Here is a 25575-nt window from a genome sequence, read left to right on the forward strand (position 1 = left end):
CCATTCCACTGAGGGGGTTATTGTTGCCTTCATTACAGGTTGTGAGGGGACATGGCAGCACTGGTCGGGTGTGAATACCCAGAATAGCACGTCCAGACAAAGGTGACCCCCTACCTGGTCCTGTTGGGCTGTCAAATCTTCTCATAGGGGCAGCAAGTGTCCGTGTGATTTGGGCTCTTTCAGAACTACTGACTCCACCCTGTCCCTGCTCTCTTGCCAGTGGGAGCATACCTCGGTGCTCCCAGAGTTTGGGTTTGGAAACGGAGGTGGGGTGTTGGGAGTCAGGTCTAGGGGATGAGACTTTCACCAGGTCTTGGGTGAAAGTGAGGCATGGTGTTTCTGAGCAGAGCAGAGTTCTGGGCCAGTGTTGCTACTATGATCTGAGCCTCGAGGGGGTGAGCAGGAGGAGTGACCCTTCCCATTTCCAGATAGCCAAACTGATAGCCACAGAGCACCTGTGACTTGCAAGGCCTCTCCCAGCTCTCAGGGTAGGGCAGCCAGGATTGCAGTAACTGGATTGTCCCCCTCCCCCACCAAAGCCTAGCTTCTGAGTTCCCCCGTTCAGTATGGCTGGTCCTTAGGCCTTGTGATAACTTTAAACTCCTACTGGTTACAGCTCACAACTCCTCTCCACAGAGTGTCCTTGAGATGGAGGAGAGAGGGAATGTAACTGTACTTCCCTTGCTTCAGGGAGTCCTGCTTTTGGGTTCCTCATCTGGGCCTGGCTCCAAGGAGCCAGAGAGTAAGAAAATTTTGGCTTGGGCTCCAAGGGTCATTGCAGGAATGGAGGGCAAGTGGGACACCATAATGGGGAGGCCAGGAGCACTGTTGGCCTAGGAAGTGGCTCTGCCTTTGGGAAGCAGGAAGGAATGAGCCTTAGGGGAGCCCCTTTCCTCCATCCTGCAGCTTTGAGCTAGACAGAGGGTGCCAAGCCTGTTACCTGGGGACAGGTGAATTCATGTCTGCTCCCTGGGGACCTTTTGGGGCCCATGCATGGTGATTTGGAAGAAACTTGACAGTCTGGTCCCTGACCCATTTCGGAAGAGGGGGTAGAGTGGTGGTGGAGGTAGGACTGAGGGCTCAGGACATCCTCCTGGCCCTGTGGGGGCAGTTTCTTAGAGTCTAGGATAGCAGCAACTTGAACTGGGCCCCCTTGAGCACCCTGCACTGCAGGAGGAAGGGTGAAGGCCCAGTTTACTGTGGTGGGCCGTGAGGCCTGGCCAAGTCCCTACACTGGGGGCCCTGGGGTAAATGAAATGGCAGAGGCATACACAGGAATCTGTTTTTGAGGACCTGAGGTTTTGGGTCTAGCTAGGTTTGTCTGTGGGCTCCAGCATGTGCCTTTCTGGCAGCATGCTGCAGTGGTCACTGCCCCATCTGGTAGCATAGTGGGGGAAATAGGCAGGTTGAGACTGGGGTCCCCATCCTCTTCCACAAGGCCTCACTGGCCTCACCGGAAATCCCAGGTGTGCACTCAGTCTGAGCTTTCTCGAGTGGGGGAAAGAGCCTTGTCCTAGAAGTCAAGCACTTCAAGCACTGTGCCTGGTCCTGACTGCCTGTCACCCCTTTGGGCCTGGGGAGCTGACAGGAGGCCATTGTGGGGCCCCATTGCCTGGTGGGCCATGGAGGGGTGGGGTGTGTGCTCAGTACATGGGTGATATAGTTGAAGTGACCTGTCACAGATGGGAAAGTTAGGAGGCTCAGTATGGGTGAGGGATAGACACAGTGGTGTCCATGGTTCCCGGGGCCTGGCCCTTAGGTCAGAGGAGGCTCCTGTGCGTATCCGCTTCTGGCTGAGGCCAGGTGCCCACCCATAGTGAGCTGTCCTGCCACTCAGGTGAGTGGCCTGGGGATGATCTCTGCTGGAGGGGTCTGGGTCCGGGGTGGCCAGGCCTTGCCACTTCCTTGGTCAGGGCTGGAAATCCATGCTTACTTTTGGATGTTACTCAACCTGTGCTGGCTCCCACTGCACACTACATTCCCAGGGATTTGACTCGCCAGGGACTGGCATTTTCACCTCTGGCTGAGGTGCCTTTGCCAGGGCATCAGACATTCACCCTTGTGTGGGTGGAGCCGGGTCTGAGTGGGGCCTCTTGTTCTGTTGTGAGTCAGTTGGCTGTGCGGGGGTCGGCATTTGGCCTGGGACTGCGCTGGAGCAGGCAGGTGGCCCAGCTTGGGGACAGAGTGGGTGGAGGGCAGGGGCCTGTGTCCGAGGCCTCAGGCCCCCACTGCTTCCCAAGCAGGTGTGACCAGTGCCTGTCTTCATGATAGCCCCAACCTCTCAGCTGTGCCCAGTGAGCCACAGGACCCAACTGAGCTGGGAAGCGGCCCACCAGCCACCAGCTGACCTCTGCTGGGTCAGCTTTCTGCCTTGGGAGCTTCTCCCAGGGCCTGCATCTCTGCGTCTAAAGATGGTGGCAAGTGCCTGTCCTCTGTAGCCTGCAGTTGGGATTGGAGGCCAGGCTGGTTGGGTCCTTGACTATCCCTGGGCTCAGACAGCAATGACTGTGGAATGTTTGCTCTCCTTTCCTATTATCTGTGAGGGCCTGTGGGCGTGTCCTCCCAGATCACCAGGCAGGGCCAGAGTGCTGTCCACAGCAAAGATCGGAGTGAGGGGCTGGTTTGGGCTTCAGTCCTGGTTGGTTTTCCCTCAGATCACGTCATGAGTGTGCTAATCTGCTGAGGAGGCCTTGGGGGGGGGGTCTGTGCCGGGATGGGAGGCTCTGACGCCTGGCTGTGGGGGGCTGGTGAGAGAGCTGGAGCAGGTCAGGTTTCCAGCGTCTGACCCCCACCCACCGTGTCTCTCTTGTCTTCCCGCTCCCTCATTCCTCAGATGCTATTTTGTCACCTGAATGGAAAATGGGTCAGGTCCTGGTGAGGGAGGGGCCGCCCGAGCTGCAGACAGGCCGACGCTGGGTGCCCGCCTGGAGCACAGGGCTCAGATTCCAAGCTTGTGCTGCTTGTGCCCACAGGCGCCTGGTCCCTTCTCTGGCATTAGCTCGCTGCGCTGGAGGGGGCAGGTGGCCCAGCCTGGGGGCAGAGTGGGTGGAGGGCAGGGGCTTGTGTCCGAGGCCTCAGGCCCTCACTGCTTCCCAAGCAGGTGTGACCAGTGCCTGTCTTCACGATAGCCCCAACCTCTAAGCTGCGCCCAGTGAGCCACAGGACCCATCTGAGCTGGGAAGCGGCCCACCAGCCACGAGGCGGCCAGCCCAAGGAGTGGTGACAGCACAGGAGCTCCTGGCTGGGGGGGAAGGGAGGAAGGAGGAGAAACAAAGGCGAGTGTGCCTGGCGCCGCCCACCATGTGTCAGTCAGAGGCTCGGCGAGGACCGGAGCTCCGAGCAGCGAAATGGTGAGATGCTGCCGGCCGCGTCCTAACCTCACTGTGCCCCGCCACGACCTCCGGAAGGTCAGAGTTCACGTCCAGCGGCCCCGAGGTGGAGGTGGCGGCAGGGGGCAGGGGGATCAGCCCCCGAGGCTGGAGGGGCCCGGCCCGGGGGGCCTGAGTCGGAGAGCCCGCTTCAGGTACCTGGGGAGGCGGAGCGGGCTGGTGGCCTAGTGTCTGCTGCTCCCCAATTGCTGCTCCCAGGCCCCCACCCCCAGGCGCTCCCCACCCTGCTCTGGAGAGGTGCCACTCTTCTAGGATTGGTCCCTGGGCTTCTGCAGTGATCAGGGCGGGTGGGGGAAGCCCTGGGGACAGCAGGAGTTTGTTCAGCTTTGTTTGGCCCCTACTACCTTCCTGAACCTTTTGAAAACACAGTGGGGTGGGGTGGGTTGGGAGAGAATGAACGCAGGGAGTCTGGTGAGCTGTGGAAAGAAGCATCTTCCATTGCCATCATTGAATAGCAGGTGCCCGGCCATCAGCTTGGCTCTCCATTTTTTTCTTTTTGGTATCAGCTGAGATGCCTCTTTGTTCCTTGGTTTGTTCAGCAACTGGGGGCAGAGGACATGGCTTCTCTGAGAGTGGATGGGAGCCTTAGATTATCCAGTTGAATGCAGTCTTTTTGCAAATGAGGAAACTTAGGCCTGGGGACATTCTCAGAGCGGGTGGGAAGGTGGTCTTCTGATGGCTGCACTGGGGCTTCAGGAACATTTTCTAGTGCTTAGGCATGAGACCAGGGGACTTGGGTGTCCCTGTTGTGTCTCAGGAGGCCAGGGTTCTGGTGAAAATGCCCACCCAGCCTCAGATCCCCACAAGGCTGAGCCTGTGCTGAACGCACTGAATTTGGGCTTTGTTGAAAGGAGGGGTTTGGCTGAGGTGTGTGACCCCGGCAGACCTGGGAGGTGGTCTCAGGGTTTCTGGGGAGGTTCCCCCCACCAACCTCTGAGTCTGTTTTGGAGAACCTGATGTGTTGTAGAAAGACCAGGCAGGTGGATGGAGCTGTAGCTGTTAGGGGTGTGCATGTGTGCAGGTACACGTTCATGGGTGTTTTCTTTTGGGGTCTTGCCAGGCTCAATCCCTTAATTTATCTGATGAGGAAACAAGAAGCCCAGAGCCTTGAAGAGATTTTCCCAGATCCTGCAGTGTGATGGTAGCCGTAGCTCCCCACTGCTCTGTGCTTCTGCACTGTTGGGGCTCCAGATCAGACTGTCTTCCTGGCGCCTCTGTGGGCAGAGCTGGCCCCAGGAGTTGGGGGCTGTGAGGCAGGCTGTGCACCCCGTCTTCCCCATGCTGCCCCTGATTCCTAGTCCTCCTAAGCTGGTAGGCAGGTGGGTGAGACTGGGATGTGAGTCTGCCGACCAGAGGCAGCTGAGCCCCCAACTCAGAATGGGCTTGTGTTGAGGGGCCATGGCAGTGCTGCTGGACTCCATAGAGAGGCAAGCTTGCTGAGGGTGGGGTGGGGCCTCCCAGACCCTGACTGCTGACCTGGCTGTGCGCGGACATCTGCTCTGCAGGTTGCACTTCCCCCAGCTGGCACTGAGGCGGAGGCTGGGACAGTTGAGCTGTATGTCCAGACCTGCCCTGAAACTGCGCTCCTGGCCCCTGACGGTCCTCTACTACCTCCTGCCCTTCGGTGCCCTCAGACCGCTCAGCCGGGTGGGATGGAGGCCCGTGAGCAGGGTAAGTGTGCACAGACTGCTGGCCCGGCCGCCCTGGGCGCAGGCCTGAGGTTGGGACCCAGGACACGGAAACAGAGAAGGAAACAGTTGTCAGATTAGAGGTGATAGTGTGGGTGCTGAGCCCCCTGGTTTGTCATCTTGACAGGCGAGTTGGTTGGGAAGGCCAGGCTGGTTGGTGGCCCTGAGGGCTTGCTGTGCACCGCCTGTTTTCCTTGCCTGCATTTGTGCCATTTAGGGGCTCTGTTTCTGAGAGGAACCCACACTGGGCATTCAGAAAATGGTGTCTGATTCCCTGGGTTCAGGTAGAAGAGAGCTCAGAGGTGATTTTGAGAAGAATGTGAATCAATTCCAGGATGCCAGAGGGTGATTCGGGAAGGCTGGTGCCTGTCTGGGCCCCTTCGGGTGTGGATGCCTTTGAGGATGTGGGAGCCCCAGGCAGAGCTGGATGAGGGAGTGACCTGGCCACCATTCCCTAGAGGGCCAGCTCCCTTGCCCTGGGCTCTCTGGGCAGGCTGACCCCAAGTAGGGCACCCTATGCTGAGATGGGCACGTCAGCTGTGAGGAGTTTGGGGAGCCATTAGCTCAGTGCACTGTAGAGGTGTTTAAAGTTGGAATGAAATTATACTTACACCGTGGGGACTTGGTGTCTAGGTCGGGCTGACAGGCAGCAGCTGCCAATTAGAGGCAGGTCCCACTGTGGCAGCGGCACCTGGGGTTTAAGAGGCGCTCCCCCTCCAGGTCACCTGGCCCTGGGAGTTTGGCCCGCGGTGCCAACGGAGACAGCTGGGGCCGATTCCCCTGTGCCTCGGGGCAGCAGCCCCAGGTGCAGACAGCTTTGTGGACCAGTCCCTCACAGTAGAGTGCCTCGGAGCTCAGGCAGGCTGGGTAGGGCGCAGCTGTGTCTGGGGGTGCTTGCTGGCTGGGGTGGGGGTGACAGTGATACAGCGCATCCTCATATGAAAGTCCCCGACCATGTGTGGGCCATATTCCCTCCGCTTTCTGTTTGGACCAGAATGTGTGCTTTGGGCTGTAAACTTTCCCCTGCACCCAGGGTCCTGCCCCTTTCTGCCACAGCGTCTCTGTGCAGGTATCAGAGCCATTTATGCCCCTCCTTTCCTTAAGAAGTGAGACTGTGCTGGCCAGTCTCTCCTGGGGACCAGGGTAGTTGCTGTTAGACCTGTGTATAAAATGACTGAAATACTGAGTTTAGGTCACTGTGTCACAGTCTCGGCCAGTATTTGGTCTGTGAGAGTATTTGGGAAGCTCAGTCTGGTTCCTAGTAGGAAACAACCACATCACAAAGCCATCGCGGGTGCCCAGGTGGCCAGAGGTGGTGGCTGACTGGGGGGTGGCAGGGGGCACGCAGGGCGGCCCACTCATCTGACTGTCTGTGGCCTGCAGGTGGCCCTGTACAAGTCGGTGCCGACGCGCCTGCTGTCGCGGGCCTGGGGCCGCCTCAACCAGGTGGAGCTGCCGCACTGGCTGCGCAGGCCTGTGTACAGCCTGTATATCTGGACCTTCGGGGTAAACATGAAGGAGGCCGCCGTGGAGGACCTGCACCACTACCGCAACCTCAGCGAGTTCTTCCGGCGCAAGCTGAAGCCGCAGGCCCGGCCCGTGTGTGGCCTGCACAGCGTGGTGAGGCCCAATCCTGCCCTCCACTCCTCCCTCCAGAAATGGGATTGTCACCTGTGTCTTTGGGAACCAGTCCCGGCAGCCTCCACTGGTGGCCCATGGGTACTCCTCTCAGGCTGGGGGAGTCCCCCTGCCTCCCTTAGTGGCAAGCCTTTCTCTGCCCTTTCAGATCAGCCCATCAGATGGGAAGATCCTGAACTTTGGGCAGGTGAAGAACTGCGAAGTGGAGCAGGTGAAGGGGGTCACCTACTCGCTGGAGTCGTTCCTGGGTCCACGCATCTCCACAGAGGACCTGCCCTTCCCGCCAGGTGGGTTGGTGCCTGGTGGTGGCCCCCACGGCCCTGCTGCAGTAGTGCTGGGCTGGGTGTCCGGGAGAAGGACGTGAATGGGTTGGGGAGGGAAGGGCCAGGAATCACTGTGTGGAGCTTCATGGCCTCCCTGGAGCCCACGTCCAGACTACACAGGCTCAGGTGCTTGTCTGAGAGCCTAGCCCTCGTGTCTGCCCCCCACAGCTACCCCCTGCGGCTCCTTCAGGAACCAGCTGGTCACTCGAGAAGGCAATGAGCTCTACCACTGTGTCATCTACCTGGCCCCCGGCGACTACCACTGCTTCCATTCTCCCACTGACTGGACCGTTTCCCACCGGCGCCACTTCCCAGGTTGGCCAGAGCCTCCCGCTTTTTTGGTGTCCAGGGACCGGGGCTCCACATTTGGAGTGCTGAGGTGGGGAGGTGACTGCTTTAGTCTGGCTGGATGTGGGCAGCAAGGTGCAGCCTGGGGTCTAGCCCACTCTGCATTTGGAATGATATGGGTGGACATGGGACTCTAGGAGGCTGGTCTTCTTGCTGGGTGGGGAATAACAGTGCCCCTACCCCCACAGGCTCCCTGATGTCCGTGAACCCTGGCATGGCCCGCTGGATCAAAGAGCTCTTTTGCCACAATGAACGGGTGGTCCTCACCGGGGACTGGAAACACGGCTTCTTCTCGCTGACGGCCGTGGGGGCCACCAATGTGGGCTCTATACGCATCTACTTTGACCGGGTAAGCAGAGCCAGGCCCAAGGGCTGGGGCACTTGGAGTCCCCCCACCTCCTCTTCCATGCAACCAAATCTACTGGCCCTGCTGAGCAGCTGCCCTTAGGAGGGGCTGGGTCCTGGGCTCCTGCTCTGCCAGCCCCAACCCCAGATGTGCTGCCACTTGCTCGTCTGGAGGTGGTTAGAGAGGGAGGGGGTTAACCTCCCAGCCCACACTTTGCTTCTGCTGGGAACCCAAGAAGAACATTGAGCTCAGGGTGAGGCGTGCTGCTTGGAGGCTAAGCGTGTGAGAGGGTGGCCACTGCCTGTCCTTCCCCGGGAGCTGCCTTTCTTGGTGTCAGCTTGTGACTGCGCCTCACCCACCCTGGATGCTGGAGGAGAGTTGGGTCTGATTCCTCTATGTCTTTCTGGGTCCCAGTTCACAGCTGATACTGGGGACTATGGTTAGACCTGGCCCATCAAGTCACTGTCCCTAGCTCCCTTTCCAGTCTGGGTTGGGGACAGGCAGCAGAGGCATGTTCCGAGTCCAGGAGCAGACTCCACATGCTGTGCCTCTGGCCTCCCACAGGACCTGCACACAAATAGCCCGCGCTACAGCAAGGGTTCCTACAATGACTTCAGCTTCGTGACGCATGCCAACAAGGAGGGCATCCCCATGCGCAAGGGAGAGCACCTGGGCGAGTTCAACCTGGGCTCTACCATCGTGCTCATCTTCGAGGCCCCCAAGGACTTCAACTTTAAGCTGAAAGCTGGACAGAAGATTCGGTTTGGGGAGGCTCTGGGCTCCCTCTAGAGCCTCTCTCCTGGTGGTGGCTACCGTGGGTGCTTTTCCAAACAGAAACAGGAGGGTCTGTTAGAGGGGAGCCTCCGCGGCTGGTCAGGGAGGGGTCTCAGGGCTGTGGAGTCTGACCAGGCAGGACCTGGGTGACTAGTTTCTGCTGTCCCAGAGATGTAGATGAGGTCAGAGCCCCTGTTGACCCTGGACCTATGTGGTCCCCTCTTCCCACTCTAAAGAGAAAGAACATGTAGGCCAAGATAATCTCAAATTCCCTTTTGGAGATTTTTTTAATCTGTATAAACTGGAGAACCTATGTCTCCTGGCTGGGTGTTCAGTTGGTCTTGATTTCTGTTGTAAGACAGAACTGGCTATGTATCCTCCGCACTGCTTTTTGGCCTCCCCTTCTGCCTTTCCTGCACTGACTGGGCTGTGCTGCCCCCAGAGCAGGGCCATGTGGCCTTTAACACAACTGCTTTCTGTTCCCAATTCATCCCACCCTGCTTGTTTGGGAAAAGCTGTCTCTCTGCACTTGTGGCTGAACGCATCATCCTGGACTCCGCCAGCGTCTTCTGAGGGGGTCTAATGGCATGGCGCTTTGCAGGTCCCATTGAGTGACCTTCCGGAGCTGGCAAGTCCTCTTTCCAGTAAGCAAGACCAGTTACTGAATCCCCTGAACGGTGTCCAGAGTGAATGGACAGGCAGGCAGGGGTGACCTATGGGGGCCAGGGGAGAGCTTGTCCCCCACTCATATCCAGACCCACATAAAACATGGTAAGTTGCTGCTGTTGATTCAGGGGCTTGTGTTGGAAGCAGAGGAGGAGCCTTGGTGTATTGGGAGGGGGCAGGTCCGTGCCTACCACACCTGTCCCCAGGTAACAGGTACACAATCCTTAGGGAGCCACCGACAGTGGGACCAGGGTTCAGGTTTCCTGGGGACGCTGTGAATTTCTCCTGCAGGAGAAGCCATTTGAACTCTTTCAACTGTATCAGTAGCACAGTATTTTTGTATGAAAAGTGGGAGACTTCTGAACAGTAATTCATTTAATTGCGACATTTTGAAATAAAAAATAAAACTCATTGCAGCTTTGCGTTCTGTTCCTGGAGGTGGGCTGAGGCCTCCCTGGGGCAATGACTAGCACAGAGCCCGCCGCAGGGCCTGGACGCGGGCGATGCAGGAACGAATGGGTTGGCGTTGGGCCTGGAGCTCAGAGGCCAGCTGCTGGATCTGCAACTCCACCTGGGGGACAGGAGGCTGAGCTGAGACAAAGCACAGCCAAGGGAGCTGTCCCAGGGCTGCCTGGGGTCTCACCTCCTGCAGTTCTTCCTGCACCTGCTGCTCTGCTTCATGGTCCTCAGGCCTGGGCTCCTCCTGGCTCAGTTCCAGCCACCGGCGCAGGCTTCTGGCTTGCCGCTGGCAGGACCTGAGGGAGTGAGACATCTGCTGCCAGCCCGGCCAGGCCCTTGGCGGTGCCTCCAGCTAGGGAAGCAGCACATCTGCTACTTCTGGTTGGGGCAGGGAGGGTTCTGTTCCTCTGTCAGCTTCCACCACCAGCTCAGGCAACTCAGGTGGGCCCTGGTGGAACTCCTCCCCGTCCCTCTTCCTGGGTGTGGGGGGAGACAGGCTCTGGACCTGGATCACAGACAAGACAGGACAGCCCCCTGTGCACAGGCCTGTCTTTTCTGCACCTTCATCGTACACAGTCACTGGACCGCTGGCCTCGCACTTGACTTAGGTTGAAAGTTTTGCTCCCCTTTATCCTCTGTCCCACAGGTGAGGCAGACCTGAGCTGGACTGAGGGACAAAGGTGCCACGTGTGGGGGGTGGGCACAGGCAAAACACCCCAAGGAACCTGGCAGCCAGTTCTGGGGACACGGCTGGGGTTTTTCTGGGTCTTACGAGAGGTTCTGCTTCATGGTCTGGTAGTCCTGCAGTTGCTGCTGGATGCCCTCAAGCTCGGCCTCCAGGTCAGTATGGCCCATGGTAACAGGAGAATAAGCTTGATCTTGGTCACCCTCCCGGCTATGCCACGGCTGGATGGAAGGATTCCGGGCAGGGGCCTGAGCGCTCACAGTGTGGACAGGCCTTAGGCACACACCTGTGCCTGCAGAGCCTAGCCCGGGCCCAGTGCCTGTGAAGTCCCCAGGAAGCAGCAGGTGGGGGTGGGGGACACTGGCTGCAGATGGAGAGGCCTGGGGCACAAGCCCAGGGGTGATGGGCTGTGTAGATGCCTGTAAAGGGAGGACAGATGAGCAGAAGGAAGGCTGGGGAGGGGCACCCAGGCTACCCACTGCAGGGGTATGGGGAGGTGAGGCCACAGGACTTGACCTGGCCAGCTCACCTAGTCTGGCCCTGGCTCTGCCCCTTTCTTCAGGACCTGATAGGAGGACGTCCCACAAGCAGCTCAAGGAACACTCCACACCTGTGCAGGCCAGTCCCGCCCCTTCCCCAGAGCCTGGCTCTTTACCTCCCCAAGCAGCCGTTTTACCCTCACCTCACTCTGAGCGGGGATCCTGCGCTTCAGGGAGAAAAGTGGTCAAAGGCAACTATCCTCGTCAAACCCCACACCTTCCGTTCCTTTCTGGGGACGACTGACCAGCTCTCTTCGGGCACCAACTCTGGGGGTGTCCCAACCCTGCTGCTGTCTCCTCCGTTACCAAGCACTGGGACCTTCTCTACCACCTGGCCATCCCTGCCCAGACTCTTCACTTGTATGTCACATGCCCTCAGGAGCCTCTGCCCCTTTCTTCCCAGGTGACCTCTTTAGGTCCCAAGGGTTTACCTTCACCTTATGTGGACTGAGTTTTGCTCTCCAGCCCTGACCACACCCAGAATCTTGTTGCTTTATCTCAGATTTGACAGGTTTAAGATAAACTCTTCAGGCTTTACCCCAAATGGGCTCCCTACCCCCATTTCCCTCTTTCAGTAAAAGAACTCGTTTTTCCTGGAGTTACTTAAGCCAGAAACCCAGGAGCCATCCTGGATTCCCTCCTCACCCTTATCAAACCCATTGGAGCATCAGAGCGGGTCCTGCCTAGTCTGCCTCCCACGATGGGCTCTGCCCACAGCCACCACCTGATCCTGGCTCCCAGCACCTTCCGCTGGGCCATGGGAACACAGCAGCCAACAGGCCCCCACCATTTCCTACTTTCCTTAAAATCCAGACATTCCCCCAGGGCCTGCAGGACCCTCCATGATCTGCAGTGTCTTCATCTATGTTTGGGGCTCTTTGGTCTCTACCTCTAGGATAGAAGCTTCACAAGGGGGGCCTTAGCAGCCTTTCCATACTGTGTCCCTAGGACAGGGACACCTACACTTGGTGAATGCATGAGTGGCCTCGCTGCATCCTCCTGAGCTGGCAGTGCTCTGGAAGCAGTGAGTACAGCTCCGGCTACAGCACCGAGTACATGAGAAAGAGCACTGAAGGCCAGACCAAAGAATGAGACCCCAGGTGACCAGGAGGACTTACCCTGGCAGGTGCTTCCACCCCACATGGCATGAAGGAGGAAGGGGGCAGCAGTTCTGGGCCCATATTCAATGTGGGGGGCAACTTTGGGCCAGGGTGACTTGGTAGGGTCTTGGGCTGGGGCAGGGGGCTGCCTGGGACCAGTGCTGTCCAGGCCTCTGGCAGGCAAGGCGTCATCAGGGAAGGGCCCGCTGGCTGGGTCACACCTGGGTCACACTCCCACGGTGCCTCAGGCCTACGCAGAGGGAGGGGCAGGAGGTGGTCAGGCCACAGTACCCTCCTGAGGACCAGGAGGGAAAGGGGGCCACTCACCCTAGGACCATAAAACATACCCTGGTCTCCCAAGGGTACGACACCCCAGGGGCCCCTGGCTCTGCGCGGGCTCCAGCAGGAAATGTGGGCGTCGAGGCTGCTTTCTTGCCAAGCGGGCAGCATTGCTGGGAAGAAACACAGGCCTGTTCCTCTAGGCTGCTTGGGGCACCCAGTCTGACCCCTCCAATCTTACAGGGAGACTGAGGGCCAGAGGAGAGGCTCTTGCCCAAGGTAAGTGGTGAACCAGAAGTGATCCTGGGCCATATAGTACTTCCAGTAATTCCAATGAAGTGAGCCTGACGACGTGGGGATGCCTCACCCACATCATCTCACTTGACCTCTATAGCAACCCGGTGCTCCTCCCACATCAGGGTGGGAGCAGGCTCATCATGGTCAGACCCTATCAGGGCTGGGGGTAAGGGAGGCAGAGAGGACTGAGGCCCAGTCCAATACCCAAACCCCCCCCCTCGCCCCCACCACAGGTAATCTCTCTGCCAGGCTCAGGTAGTGCTGGTCACTTGGAGCCGGTGTGCAGGAATGGGCCAGGTCACAAGCAGTAGGGTTTCCGAGAGGGAGCCCATTTCTCAGCTGTACGTGGAGAAGCAGGGAGACTGGAAGGTCTGGGGGCACAAGGGCGGGGCTGCCCTACAGCCCATATTCCTTTTCCTAAAACTACATGTTCTCTCCCCCATGCTCTGCAGGAACAGAGGATGCGGTCCTGTCAGTTGGGACCCAATGGGAATGGGAGGGATGTGACAGGATTCTGCTGGAGAGGGGTCCAGGCAGCTCAGCCATGACCTCCCTCCTGTACAGTCCAAGCCTCTGCCCAGACAGGAAGAAAGGAGGACGAGGTGAGGGTTGGGCTACTCACAGCTCTAGAAGTTGGGAGTCTCCAGCAGCCAGGGCCAAGCTGCCCAGAGCTCCCCGTGACTGAGGATCTCGTGTCCTCTTGGCCTCCAGGGCAGCATCCCCAGCCCCAGCAGCAACACAGGTGGAAAGGGGACTGTCAAATGTCACTCTCCTGCTGGGCATGGTGGATGTCAGGGGCTGAGGCTCCCTGCCCTGGCCCAGAACCTTCTGTTTCCACAGCATGGCACAGCGATGGACCACACGGTGGAGACTGTGGGCTGCCTGCAACAGGCCTCTGGTCAGGTCATGCCTGGTCCTGCCTGTTCCCCAGGAGAAGGGGTGGAGGACCCAGGGCTCACCTGCACCTGCTGCTGGGCATGCAGCTGCTGCCGGAAGGCCTGCATGCTGGCTGCAAACCGTAAGAGGCGTGTGGCACCTTCCTGAAGGAGCTGCTGGTGGTAGGCCTGAACAGCTCGCTCCAGTCGCGCCTTCTTTCTCCTCCTTTCCAGTACCAAGCCCAGCCACGCGGCCCACACCTCCAGGGAAAGGAGATGAGGCCCAGTTCACCTTGCTTAAGCCTCCCCCTGAGGGTGTGCCCTCCTTTGTGCATGGCCCTCTCCTGGAGAGGCAGGGGCAGTGGGGTGTGGAGCCCCCCTTACCTTTGCCTGTAGTGAGAAGGACCAGAACCACAAGGCCCGGGCTGTGCCCCGCTGCTCTCGCTTCCTGTTCGCCAGCTAGGGGTCAAAAAGAGGATTATGAAGTTTAGCCTTTAAGGAGGCTGCCCCGACCACAGCGTCCTGGTCACTCTGAGACCCTTTTCTCGCTGCCCTCCTTCCATTAGGAAGGGCCCAGTGCTGGTGGGCCAAGGAGTGATCCTTCGGGAAGAACAAAGGCAAAAAGCTCCTAGGGAAGGGAGCAGCTTGGGGCGGTGTGCTGGGCTCACCAGACACCCGCACATGAAGGTTTGCTGGGCATGATGCAATCCTGCCTGGTGTTTTATCAAGTCCTTGGGAAAGACATGCATTTCATGTTAATTTTTTGGATATTACCCCTGAAATATTTTCTAATGTGACACTGTAGAAATCGGGCCCTGAAGTGACTTGAGCTTGTACAGGTCACAGGTAGAAGAAGTGGCAGTGCTAGGAAATGATTAAGGTTGGGGGGGGGGGGCCCTAGGATGAGGGTGGAATTAAAAATGTTAAATGTGGGGGTGCCCAGCTGGCTCCAGTCAGTGGACTGTGAGACTCTTTTTTAATTTTTTTAATGCTATTAATATTTTTTTTGAGAGAGAAACAGAGTGCAAGTGGGAGAGGGGCAGACAGAGAGGGAGACACAGAATCTGAAGCAGGTCCCAGGCTCTGAGCTGTCGACATAGAGCCCGATGCGGGGCTCAAACTCACGAAATGCAAGATCAAGACCTGAGCCGAAGTCGGATGCTTAACCGAGGCACCCAGGCACCTCAGAGCGTGCAACTCTTGATCTCAGGGTCATGAGTTCAAGCCCCACATTGGGTGTACAGATTACTTAAAAGAAATGAAAATAATAATTTAAAAAAAGTTAAACATGGGCTTGGGAGGCAGTGGGAAGGGGAAGGGGCTTCTTGCTGGCTCCCACCTGTTGTTTCCATTGGCGGAAGTAGGCCCGGCTAAGAGTCTGGGCCAGGAGCTGGGCACCCTGCCTCTGCAGGAGCTGGGAAGAGAACAGACAAAAGCAATCAGGGCCCTGTAGCACAAACACCTGGTTGCAGCCAGAGGGTGAAAGGCTCTGGGCCCAAGTGAATTGTCCTCCCATCCCCAGGAAGAGGAGTTCTGGAGGAAGCCAAGGGCCTCCCGTACCAGGCACGGTGTCTACGGGACTCTGGAGGTCTCCCAGCTCTGGTATCCCATGTTTCAGAATGAATCAGATCTCTCTGCTGGGCTATCTTCTGCCTGGTGGAGACCCAACCCTGAAACTGGTTTCCCTCCGTCTTCTCAGAAAGGCTCCGGTAATCTTGTGCCTACAGGACCCCAACTACCCAGCACCCATCCTGGTGGTCGTGGGTTCTACAGAAAGGCCCTCCTTTTCCCCAGATGGTTGTCTCCCAGCCTGGAGCACCCCCTCTGTACAGCGGCACGTGGGGAGCTGCCGCCTGCCTCACCCGCTTCCTGACACAGCCCAGATGGTGCACCTTCCACTGGGCCATGGCCTGCAGCAGCAGCCACCGGTGGTGATGCCCAGCTGCCCTCTTGAGCTGGGCTCTCCGCTGGGCTGCCCTCTGGCCTCGGTCCCGCCAGCGCCGAAACCAGGTCCTGAGACAGCCTAGGGCAGATCTGAGTCAGAGTTTGCACTTTTGGAGGGTTTCTACGGACAACTCTGCAATGGTGGAAATTCAGAGAGCAGAAAAGGTCGTGTGGGGGTGGAACTGGGGCGTCAGCTGCACTCAGTAAAACCTCCACATGCAGACAGTGGCCACTCTGAGGACAGCTCTGGCACCTTCAGTGGCTGTGAGCACCCTGGAGGCCGGAACCAGGTCTGCTGTTTACTGCAAGGGCCTTCCAGAGCCACCAGCCTGTCCACAGCAGCCATGGGTCTGCAGCACCCCTGCGGAGCATCCTCAGGATGCTGCCGGGGGTGTGGATAAGACCCTTGCCTCGGTCTGAGGGAGTGGGGTGCCATGCTCGATTTTGCCCGGGAGGAAACTAAGGCTTGGTCCAGGCAGCTCAAGCCAGGCACAGTGTCTGCTGGGCCATGTCCTCTGCCACTGTGGGCACTGCAGGCAGGCAGAGGCTACATAATGCATTTTGTTTATGTCACCAGATTCTCCCTTGAGGGAGCAAGCACTTTCTTCTGTTTTTTGTTTTTATTTTTTTCTTTCAGGTTTTTCCCTTTTCTTAGGCCCTGAGAGAAGTTTCTTTTAGAGACAACAGAAGAGGGTTGGTACCAGGGAACTGATGCCAAGATGGGGTGTCCTCTGGGACTTGCTGGAGAGGGCAGGGAAGGATGATTCACACGCCTGGAGGTGAGCATTAGTACCAAGTGCTGATTGATATGTGCTGGGTACTGCTTCAAGTGTGCCTATTGTGTCTCACTGAACCCACAGGACCACCCCAAGAGGCAGGTACTATTACTCCCATTTTACAGATGGAGAAACTGAGGCTCAAAGAATACTTGGCGAGGTCACACAGCCAGCATCTGACCCCGCCTGTACTAGGCATTCTGTTGAATGTGTTTTATGACGCCTTGCCCTGAGTTCATCCTCCCCCAGCACTGGGCCCCATCCTTGGGCTGCCAAGGTGTGCCTGAGACCCGAGGCCTTAACTAAGCCCAAAAATGGTTCCACAGGTACTGTGTGCATCTGCAGTTTGCTGAAAGCACAGCGTCCTGTCACGTGGCCTCCCAAATCCTTTGTACCACCTGTAATGGCCCCACGCAGGGCCCACCACACGGTGTCACTCCCTTCTATGGAAAGCTGCCTGCCCCTTGGTCCTGCAGAGAAGCAGCTTCAGGCTGCACCCCATGCCTGTCACCTCTAACACCCACCGTGACCACCTGGGCCGAGTGTGGACGCCTGACCCACACTGGCACTGGCAAGGCCTCTGCAGCCCTTGATGCCAAAGCTCTGTTCAAATAGAGGCCAAGGGATGAGCTGAGCCCCTCAGCTTCTTTTTTGGAGTGAACTGGAAACGCAGCACTGATTTCTGGGGTGAAGGGCAGCATGAGGACACAGAGAAGCACATTAGGGGTGGAGCAGGTGTGGGATGTTTGACCCCAGGGTTCTGCCCAGAGGAAAGCAAAGATCTGTGTTTATCAACACAACCAAAGTCAGAACCCAACCAAAGTTGATCAATTTTTGTCCTGGAGCAAACTAACAACTTGATCTGTTTTCCCTATGGTCTGATTTAAACCATTTCCATTTGTTTTCACTTCCAGTTGTATCTTCATTTACTCTAAGCACTGGTTGTCCCCTCAGAGTGCTGGATACCCCACTTCAGGGACATGGATCTCAGTTTCCCTGCATCTCATCTCTGCTCCTGTCTGGACCATCTACTCCAGGCTTTTTATAGAAGGTATTCAGACTGCCCAAGGACACTGCTCCCTAAACATACAAGGAAGCAGGATCCTATGTGATGGGGCTGACCTGAGAAGCAGCCAGCCCCTGGAAGGACTTTACAATTGAAACCACCCTACCTTTGACCCCTCTTTAAGAATTAGATTTTTGGGTACCTGGATGGCTCAGTCAGTTAAGCATCCAACTCTTGGTTTCAGCTCAGGTCAGGATCTCATGCTTCGTGAGTTTGAGCACTGTGTTGGGCTCTGTACTGACAATGTGGAGCCTGCTTGGGATTCTCTCACTCTCCCTGTTTCTCTGCTCCTCTTCCCCTCTCTCCCTCCCTCTCGCAAAATAAATAATAAACTTAAAAAAAAAAGAATTAGATTTTAAGCCTTGGTCTGGGACACCAGAGTGGCTCAGTTAGTTAAGCATCTGATCTCGGTTTATGATCCCATGGTTTGTGAGTTTGACTCCTGCGTCAGGCTCTTTGCTGACAGCTCAGAGCTTCCTTGAGATTCACTCTCTCCCTCTCTGCCCACCCCCGCAAACACTCTCTTTCTCTCAAAAATAAACATTAAAAAAAATGAACACAAAGTGTTTGGCTGGGATTGGTTGGGAACAGAATGCTATGATGTACTAGGTTGAACAGTTACCCCTTCCCACGTTTATGTTCATCCTGGAACCTCAGGGTTGGTGTATTATTTAGCAAGGGGGTCAGCACAATTAACTGACCCCATCCTGTAGTAGAGTGGACCTCTTGATACAGTAGGACTGGTGTCCTTCTAAGAAGAGACACAGGGGAGAGAGCCTTGTGCACACAGAGGCTGAGGCTGGAGTAATGAGTCTATAAGCCACAAACACCAAGGACCACCGGGGCTATCAGAGGCTGGAAGAGGCCAGGAAGGACTTTCCCTTCCAGCTTTCACAGGAATCATGGCCCTGCCAATACCCTGATTTCAGATCGGGCCTCCAGAACACCGAGAGAACAATTTTCTGATGTTTTAAACTTCCTAGCCTAAGGTACTTTAGCATCAGGAAACACACCTACAGGAGAAGAATACAAAGACTGAGGGGAAGCAAATGGAACACAAGACAGTTCTGTGTCCTTCACAATCCTCTCTCCAGCTTCCAGGAACTCTGCTCACCCCTATCCAGCACCTTCTGGGCCTCCTTAATGGCATAGTCCTCCTGCTGTCGGTAGTATATCTGCACTGATGCAGCCTCCCGCCACTGGACCAGGACCTAAGGGGCAGATGAAGAGCAGAGATGTGATCATGGCACATCCTGACTTCCCAGGACACCCCAACTGTGCTGGCAGCTCCTCATGGAATAAGCCAGTTGGGGACACGGCACACATGCACATTTTGGGAAATGCCAGCCAGCCACACAGGCAATGACCAAACCCCCAGTCCCCACAGGAAGCCCAGTATCTCAGATGATGGGACTATTCTATAGAAGAACTTAAACTTCCTACCGGCCATCAAAAAGTCATTATGTGGGTTTTTGTTCTATTATTACTTGTTAAATGAAGCTATATGTTATATGCATGCAAGTTTTTTTAAGTTTAGTTATTTATTTTGAATTTTTTTAATGTTTATTTATTTTTGAGAGACAGAGCATGAGCAGGGAAGGGGCAGAGAGAGAGGGGGAGACACAGAATCCGAAGCAGGCTCCAGGCTCTGAGCTGTCAGCACAGAGCCCAACACTGGGCTTGAGCTCACAAACCGTGAGATCGTGACCTGAGCCAAAGTCGGATGCTTAACCAACTGAGCCACCCAGGCACCCCTGGTTATTTGAGAGACAGAGAGGGAGAGAGAGAGAGCACGAGCGAGTGCACAAGCAGGGGAGGGGCAGAGAAAGAGGGAGAGAAAGAGAATCCCAAGTGGGCTCTGCACTGTCAGTGCAGAGCCCGATGTGGGGCTTGAACCCACAAACAGTGAGATCATGACTTGAGCCAAAATCGAGTCAGACGATTAACCAACTGAGCCACCCAGGTGCCCAAAGTTTATTTTTGAAAGAGAGAGCATGCACCAGAGCACGAATGGGGGAGGGGTAAGAGAGAGAGAGAGAGCGTGCGAGAGAGCATCCCAAGCAGGCTCCATGCTGTCAGCACAGAAGCCAACATGGGGCTCAATCTCATGAACTGTGACCTACGCCAAAATCAAAAGTCAGACACTCAACCAACTGAGCCACCCAGGTGCCCCTGCATGCAAATCTTTCACACTGAGACACACACGAAATCACACTAACAGAACACTTTACAAAGAAGTCAAGCAGCCAGGGGACACTTGCTGCCCAGGCATGAATGCCATTCCCTGCAAAAAGGCCTTCTCCCTTCCATGCCCTGAAGCAGAGTCCTGACCCTCCTTCCAAGGCTGGCCTTGGAGCTTTTCTGACAACAGATTGGGCCTTGACTTTGTGTTACTCTTCATCCTTGGGAGGCTTCAGAGTTGTCAGGACCAGTACCAGTGCCTCCTAGCCTTCAAGCAGGTGAACCACTGCTGTTCTGGGTTCCTGGCAAACTGCTTTTTTCTAAAACATCCCCAAGTCCAGGGACCACTTCTGTCATTCCTCCCCATCTGTAACATGCCTTCTTCCTACAGCTGCATCCTGGCATGCCCTCCCTCCTCTAGCACGGGGGACAGGCCCCACACATAGCATTTGGGGGCCACTTCCCACGGATGATGACCAACAATCTCACATTCCTGGGGTGCTCTATGCTTTCCAGAAAGCCTCTGCAGCCACAAAACCAGCCACAATGAGTGAGCAACCTCTTCTGATAAAAAGACAGAAGCATGCTTAGTTTGTCCCAGTGGAAAATTCCACATGTGTAGGAAATACTGGTTCTGGTAAGAACCAGTTTGCTCACTATGTTTTTGTTTTAATGGATATTGGTTATTAATTCAGTAAAAAAAAAAAAAATTAATAAATAAAACCCAACTAAATGCTCACACAGCTGTTATGTATGCATAGAGGAGGGTGTTAGCCCATTTTCCAGGTTCCACGTTCAGTGCAAATCTTTGGTGCCACCCCCTCGCAGAAGCACGGTTCCAAACCCTCCTGGGTGACCAGCTGGTCTCCTCATGCCTCACCTTGGAACACAAGGTCCGCCTATAGTGAGCACTTGCTTGGGAGGTTTTCTTTGCTTCATTCACACGGGTCATGGTGTTCTCTCTCCAACGATGGAACACATTCCTGTAGGACACAGGCCGGGGAGATGGGGGTGACACCAGTGTGGAGAGACAGTACAAGGTTTCTGTGGGTCGTTTCTGGTTCTTCCACTCATTCCTCAGTCGAGGTACAAGGTACTTTGGACTCCTTGTCCCTAACAATATTGGTCTCACTGGCAGCCATGTTTATGCTGACACAGACACTCAACACATGGCCGGTGAGCACCTGCCCTGTGCCAGGCACTGGGGGCGCACTGGGGGCGCATTGGGGGCACCATGGTGAACAAGACCAAATACGACATCCACACACATTAATGTGCTACAGGGCACACAGAACGGTGACAGTGTAGGTGAGTCATGCCATAAGAGAGGCACAGATAGAGATGGCATAAGGGCACTGGAGCCCCATCACCATGCATGCTGCTGAGTTAGTTCAGGGACTCCCTCTTCCTCATTCTGTCTAAAGAGCTGGACGGGCACTTCCCTGGAGGGTGGAGATGTTAAGTCCACAAGACCCACCACCAACAAGCAGTCTGGAATATGATATGCTGAACAAATCCAGAGGAAGGAAAATAAAGAGCAGAATGAGGGAGCTCTGCCAGGAAGCAGTGAGTATACAGCCTGGTTTAGCAAGAGCTGGAGGGTGGACTCATGACAGAGCTGGAGCTGAGAGAGCAAGTGACTGAAGGGTGTGAGAGATGCCTCTGGAATCAGTGAAAGGCCTGGAGGACCAAGCGGGAAGGCAGGTGAGGCGGGGCTGAGGCCAAGGGAGCCACTGCAGCCCTGGAGCAGGAGGTGCTCAATCTTGCAGGGGAGGGAGCCATGTTGAGAGGAGCAAGACAAGTGGGAGTTCTCGCAGATGTCCAAGTGACGGCTGCCTCCTCGAGACCCCACTCTGCACATAGCAGGAATTCGAGACAGGAGATGAACCAATGAATGGGGTGCTTGCTGTGGAAACGCCAAAGCCACGCTGTGAGCGTCTGGCCCGGCTCTGGAGTCTGCGCCCCATTCCTCGGGCTGGGCCCAGAGATGCCGAGAGACTCACCATAGCAGCTGCCTCTTGTGCTGGCTCTCCCTGGCCGCCACCTCCCGTAGGATGCTCTGCACCTGGCTCTGGTAAGTCTGTGGGAGACCAAGAGGACTAGGAGCCAGCTGTGGGCCCACACCACTCCCTATATCTAGGCAGGCCTCACAGGTGCTGTGATGCCCAGAGCACTCACCACAGAGGGGGCAGAGGCCAAGAGCCCAGAGTCCCAAGGTCAGAAGAGTGCCCGGACAACAGGCCACTTGGACGGTAAGGCTGGTACCTCCAGCAACACTTGTTTTTACTTTGCTGAGGGAGGATCAAAGAGCTCAGCCCTGTGGTTGTAAGACCCACAGTCCAGGTACCTTGCTCTTTGTGAGGCTTGTGGAATTACTCACTCCAGTAGGGGCAGGGAGAACAAGGAAGGGAAGCAAAGTCTCCAGCAACCCCCGCCCCCTCGGCAAGGCGGGACATGGAGGAAAGCAGCAGACCCTACCCCCCAGGCGTGCAGCGCCCTGTGCAGCAACGTGTGCCGGTGATGCAGGTTGGCGCGCGTCAGCTCCCGCTGCTCGGCATCGCGCAGGGCCAGGCACTGTGGACAGAAAGAAGGGCCAGGGGCCCAGGGGTGGCTCAGCTGTGCCTCTGTCTTACACCCAGCCTGGGTACTTGGGCCTGAGTCCTCATCTCTGAATAGATATCTTTTGGGGGCTTTGTGCGGATCAGGTGGGGCAAGTGCCTGACTCGGGGTAAATGCTCAAGCAATGGTGATGGTCTAAACACTTTTTACCCCAAGTAGGATGCTTATAAATGGTTAGACCAGGAATTTTATGTTCAGTGGGTTCAGGCAAGAACCTAAAAGAATATTAGGGACTTTGAGCCAATCATCTCACGAAACCAGGTTAGCGTTTCCTCCTCTGCTGCCCGGCCTCTCCCCCATGCTCAGAGGCAGGTGGTTGCCGAGAGGCTGCAGAGAAGCCATATGTCCGCTCTGAGTCACGCTGACACACAGCTCTGCCTGGCCACAACCACATGCGGGGGCGTCTATGCCAAAGCCTTACCTCCCTCCACCTGTTCCAGGCCCAGTGGAGGAGCCGTACCGAGTGGAATTCTGCAGCCAGCATTAGGCCCATCTTCCTATGGGGAGGGTTGGAGTCAGCATGGCAGCCTGGACCTGGGCACCCCTCACGGTCCCTGGCCCCTACCTAGTGCTTCTTAAATTGGAGGAGAAGGGGACCAAGACCTTCTCTGAAGAGCTGCCAAAGGATGTGGGCTCTCACCTCAGGAAAGTGAGCACCTAGTCAAATTTCTGCATACAACTAAAGGGCTCAAGTACCAGTGAAGCACGTTCATGTGCAGGCAACTTAGGAGGTTAATGTGGCCAGAATTTGAGAGTGGGGGAGATCCTCACAGCACAAAGTGGGTGCAGAAAGGCATCAAAGCAGGACAGTGTCTGCAGTATCCATGTGGGCTGTCTGCCCCAGCTCTCTCTGACCACACAGTGTGGTAAAAACTGCTACAACCTGTCCCCAGGCTGTAGCCGCTGGTCCTGGGGGAGGTCAGCTACTCTGAAATGGGCTCATCAGTCTAGTCCCTGGTCATGGTCACTTTGAATGGGCCCCAACAAGTGAGTAGGATGCATCCAATGGATAGGACCTCAGATCCATGAAGCATGTCTGTTCCTAGTTGAGTTCCTGAGGCTGGGAGCCCCAGGAGGTACCTCAGGATACTTTCACTTGAGCCCTGGTTTTGCATAGACTGTATCAGGTAGAATTTCTGGAACTTAAAACCAGAGTCTAGGCTAACAGGACTCTCCGATGGGCATTCAGAGCTGATGGCACTGCCACTATGGTCAAAGCTGGCCTGAGATGGCAGAGCATCTGGGCCAGAAGCAGCCCCTCACTCTGTTCTCAGCCCTCGGGCACTCTCCCTCCAGATGCAGAAAGCCTTCCTGAGCTGTCTGTGGTGGTGGTGGGCACAGGCCACTGCTTGCCGCTGCCGCTCCTGGTGACAAGCTGCTGCCTGTTGGTGCCACGTGGACCAGGACCTTCGCAGAAGCTGCCGCTCTGAATGAAGGATGGCCTGGGGCAGGACAGCAGGGAAAGAACAGAGTGGGTCAGGTAGCACGGGTACAGGAGCCAAGAAGAATCTACAGGCCAAAAATAATGACCAAGGCCAAAGAAATGGGCTTTAACAAGCTGCCCTGGCCTAGAAGCCACATATAGACTCTGCTGACAAAGTCAATAGGCACCCCACGCCCTGCCCTGTCTCGTGAGTCCTGGTCACAGGCAGAACACCCCTCGGTGTGGGTCTGGGTTCCAGGCAACATCCAGAGCAGAAGAGGCAGCAAGTGCAAAGACTTGAAACAGGTCCTGCCTCCTCAGGGATGGCCACTTACCATTCTCTCTGCCAGGCGGTTTTCTCGATGCTGAAACATCTTCTGCCACCAAACAGCAAATACTTTCCTCTCCAACATCTCCCTAAAATAATTTAAATAAATAAATAAATAAATACATACATACATACATACATACATACATACATAAAATGGCAAACATCATCATCATAATAATGGACTTAAAACAAAGCAACTACAAATAAGAATGAGAAGTTCCAAATAATTGGATTTTTCCTCTTATGCTATTGAATAAGTTGATGGCACGCCTGGGTGGCTCAGTCGGTTGAGCATCTGACTTTGGCTCAGGTCATGATCTCATGGTTCGCGGGTTCAAGCCCCAAGTCAGGCTCTGTGCTGACAGCTTGGAGCCTGGAGCCTACTTCAGATTCTGTGTCTCCCTTTCTCTCTGCCCTTCCCCTGCTCGTGCTCTGTCTCTGTCTCTGTCTCTCTCTCTCTCTCAAAAATAAATAAACATTAAAAAAAAAAAAGGTGAATAAGTTGATATGGGGGGAAGGAAAGAGAAAGACCAGGAAAGCAAACAACAGTAACCAAAAAGCCCCACAGACAACCCAATACTCTCCAAGTGATTTCTGGTGTCAGCGAAGCATTCACACAGTACGAAAAAGACTGACTTTGAGACCTTGTCTCTTCATCAGTTCAGTTCCACACTGAATTACTAACAGTGCTCAATGATCATTAGTGAAAGCCTTTCTAGTTCATTCTGACCAGCCAGGTTGCTGCTACATAAATCCCTGTGGGAAGTGGTTGAAAACAGATTCCAGGCCTCCGGGAAATAATTTTGGCCCCAGGAAATGGTAGGTCTGAAGTGGGCCCCTAGAAATGATGTTTAAAACAAGTGTTCCAAGTGAGACAGACAAGGAGACAGGTTTGAGAACCACTGCTTCGTCACCTCTGCCTAGGACTCCCTACTCACCATAATGACGTCAAATCCTGCAAAAGTAGCACTGGGACAACTGGTCAATGGCCACTAGGAGCTGTGCATTGGTAAAACCATGGAACAAAATATATGATGCAACTGTTTTCAGCCCTGGACAGCAGGCAACACAGACTGTGATACTTAAAGATGAGAAACAAGTAAGGTGAGCTCTCTGGCTGCCCAGACTTTCTGCCCGAGGGCATGTTCTGAACCATGGGGGCAGGGGGAGGGAATCCAAGCAGAGAAGGACAGTTTCACAGAGTTGAGGCAGAGACTAGAGTTCAAAACTGCAGGTGAAAGACTGTATGGACACATGTGGCCTTCCTGAACCTGGGCAGGTAGAGAACTCGCCCTGCCCCAGAGGCATGCTCACAGACACCTTGCACACTCCATAAGGGGAACACCCAAACTTCCATGTGAGTCTGCTCCATCTACATATAACACTGTACAGGCAGGCTCTGTGAGGCTGATAGCTGATATCAGGGCTGACAGCTGGATGGAGATGACCAGAGGTTAGAAAGGGCTGGGAGATGGAGTTCTGACCCAGCCTGAATGGAGAGACTTTGCTGAGAACATCAGAATTCAGAAAGGCTAAACCTCAGTAACAAGAGCTATGCTCTAACACTGAAGACAAAATTTAAAGAGCTTCCACATGAGGTGCCTGGCTGGCTCGGTTGATAGAACAGGCAACTCTTGATCTCAGTGTGGTAAGTTCAAGTACCATGCTGGGTACAGACATTACTTAAAAAATAAAATCTTGGGGCGCCTGGGTGGCTCAGTCGGTTGGACGCCCGACTTCGGCTCAGGTCATGATCTTGCGGCCCGTGAGTTCGAGCCCCGCGTCGGGCTCTGTGCTGACAGCTCAGAGCCTGGAGCCTGTTTCGGATT

The 25575-nt window shown here is 55.6% G+C and overlaps 2 protein-coding genes across 23 annotated transcripts in view; one reads left to right on the forward strand and one right to left on the reverse strand.

The window, feature by feature from the left end:
* PISD (phosphatidylserine decarboxylase) overlaps positions 1 to 9583 on the forward strand; it is a 36557-nt gene extending 26974 nt beyond the window's left edge. For 2 of the 7 annotated variants that reach the window (XM_042909510.1, XM_042909511.1), the window contains exons 2-9: positions 39 to 102; positions 3101 to 3350; positions 4895 to 5060; positions 6461 to 6697; positions 6864 to 7002; positions 7207 to 7353; positions 7575 to 7735; positions 8297 to 9583. In XM_042909510.1, the coding sequence (XP_042765444.1) occupies positions 3301 to 3350; positions 4895 to 5060; positions 6461 to 6697; positions 6864 to 7002; positions 7207 to 7353; positions 7575 to 7735; positions 8297 to 8521 (1125 nt within the window). In that variant the 5' untranslated portion in view covers positions 39 to 102; positions 3101 to 3300 and the 3' untranslated portion in view covers positions 8522 to 9583. Of the gene's footprint in view, positions 1 to 38; positions 103 to 137; positions 1838 to 3100; positions 3351 to 4894; positions 5061 to 6460; positions 6698 to 6863; positions 7003 to 7206; positions 7354 to 7574; positions 7736 to 8296 lie in introns of those variants that run through there. The other 5 variants (XM_042909509.1, XM_042909513.1, XM_042909512.1 and 2 more) reach the window with 4 other exon arrangements.
* SFI1 (SFI1 centrin binding protein) overlaps positions 9567 to 25575 on the reverse strand; it is a 104858-nt gene continuing 88849 nt past the window's right edge. For 6 of the 16 annotated variants that reach the window (XM_042909496.1, XM_042909498.1, XM_042909497.1 and 3 more), the window contains 17 exons: positions 23751 to 23832; positions 23256 to 23434; positions 22414 to 22489; positions 21852 to 21947; positions 21552 to 21664; positions 21377 to 21472; positions 20254 to 20356; positions 18307 to 18403; positions 15269 to 15429; positions 14746 to 14820; positions 13791 to 13865; positions 13491 to 13667; positions 13154 to 13413; positions 12303 to 12407; positions 11974 to 12205; positions 10404 to 10735; positions 9567 to 9927 (listed from right to left, as the gene is read on the reverse strand). In XM_042909496.1, coding sequence (XP_042765430.1) covers positions 9639 to 9927; positions 10404 to 10735; positions 11974 to 12205; positions 12303 to 12407; positions 13154 to 13413; positions 13491 to 13667; positions 13791 to 13865; positions 14746 to 14820; positions 15269 to 15429; positions 18307 to 18403; positions 20254 to 20356; positions 21377 to 21472; positions 21552 to 21664; positions 21852 to 21947; positions 22414 to 22489; positions 23256 to 23434; positions 23751 to 23832 — 2548 coding nt within the window. In that variant the 3' untranslated portion in view covers positions 9567 to 9638. The remainder of the gene's footprint in view (positions 9928 to 10403; positions 10736 to 11973; positions 12206 to 12302; positions 12408 to 13153; positions 13414 to 13490; positions 13668 to 13790; positions 13866 to 14745; positions 14821 to 15268; positions 15430 to 18306; positions 18404 to 20253; positions 20357 to 21376; positions 21473 to 21551; positions 21665 to 21851; positions 21948 to 22413; positions 22490 to 23255; positions 23435 to 23750; positions 23833 to 25575) is intronic. The other 10 variants (XM_042909506.1, XM_042909505.1, XM_042909504.1 and 7 more) reach the window with 6 other exon arrangements.

Source organism: Panthera leo, chromosome D3, assembly GCF_018350215.1.
Source record: "Panthera leo isolate Ple1 chromosome D3, P.leo_Ple1_pat1.1, whole genome shotgun sequence".
Lineage (NCBI taxonomy): Eukaryota > Metazoa > Chordata > Mammalia > Carnivora > Felidae > Panthera > Panthera leo.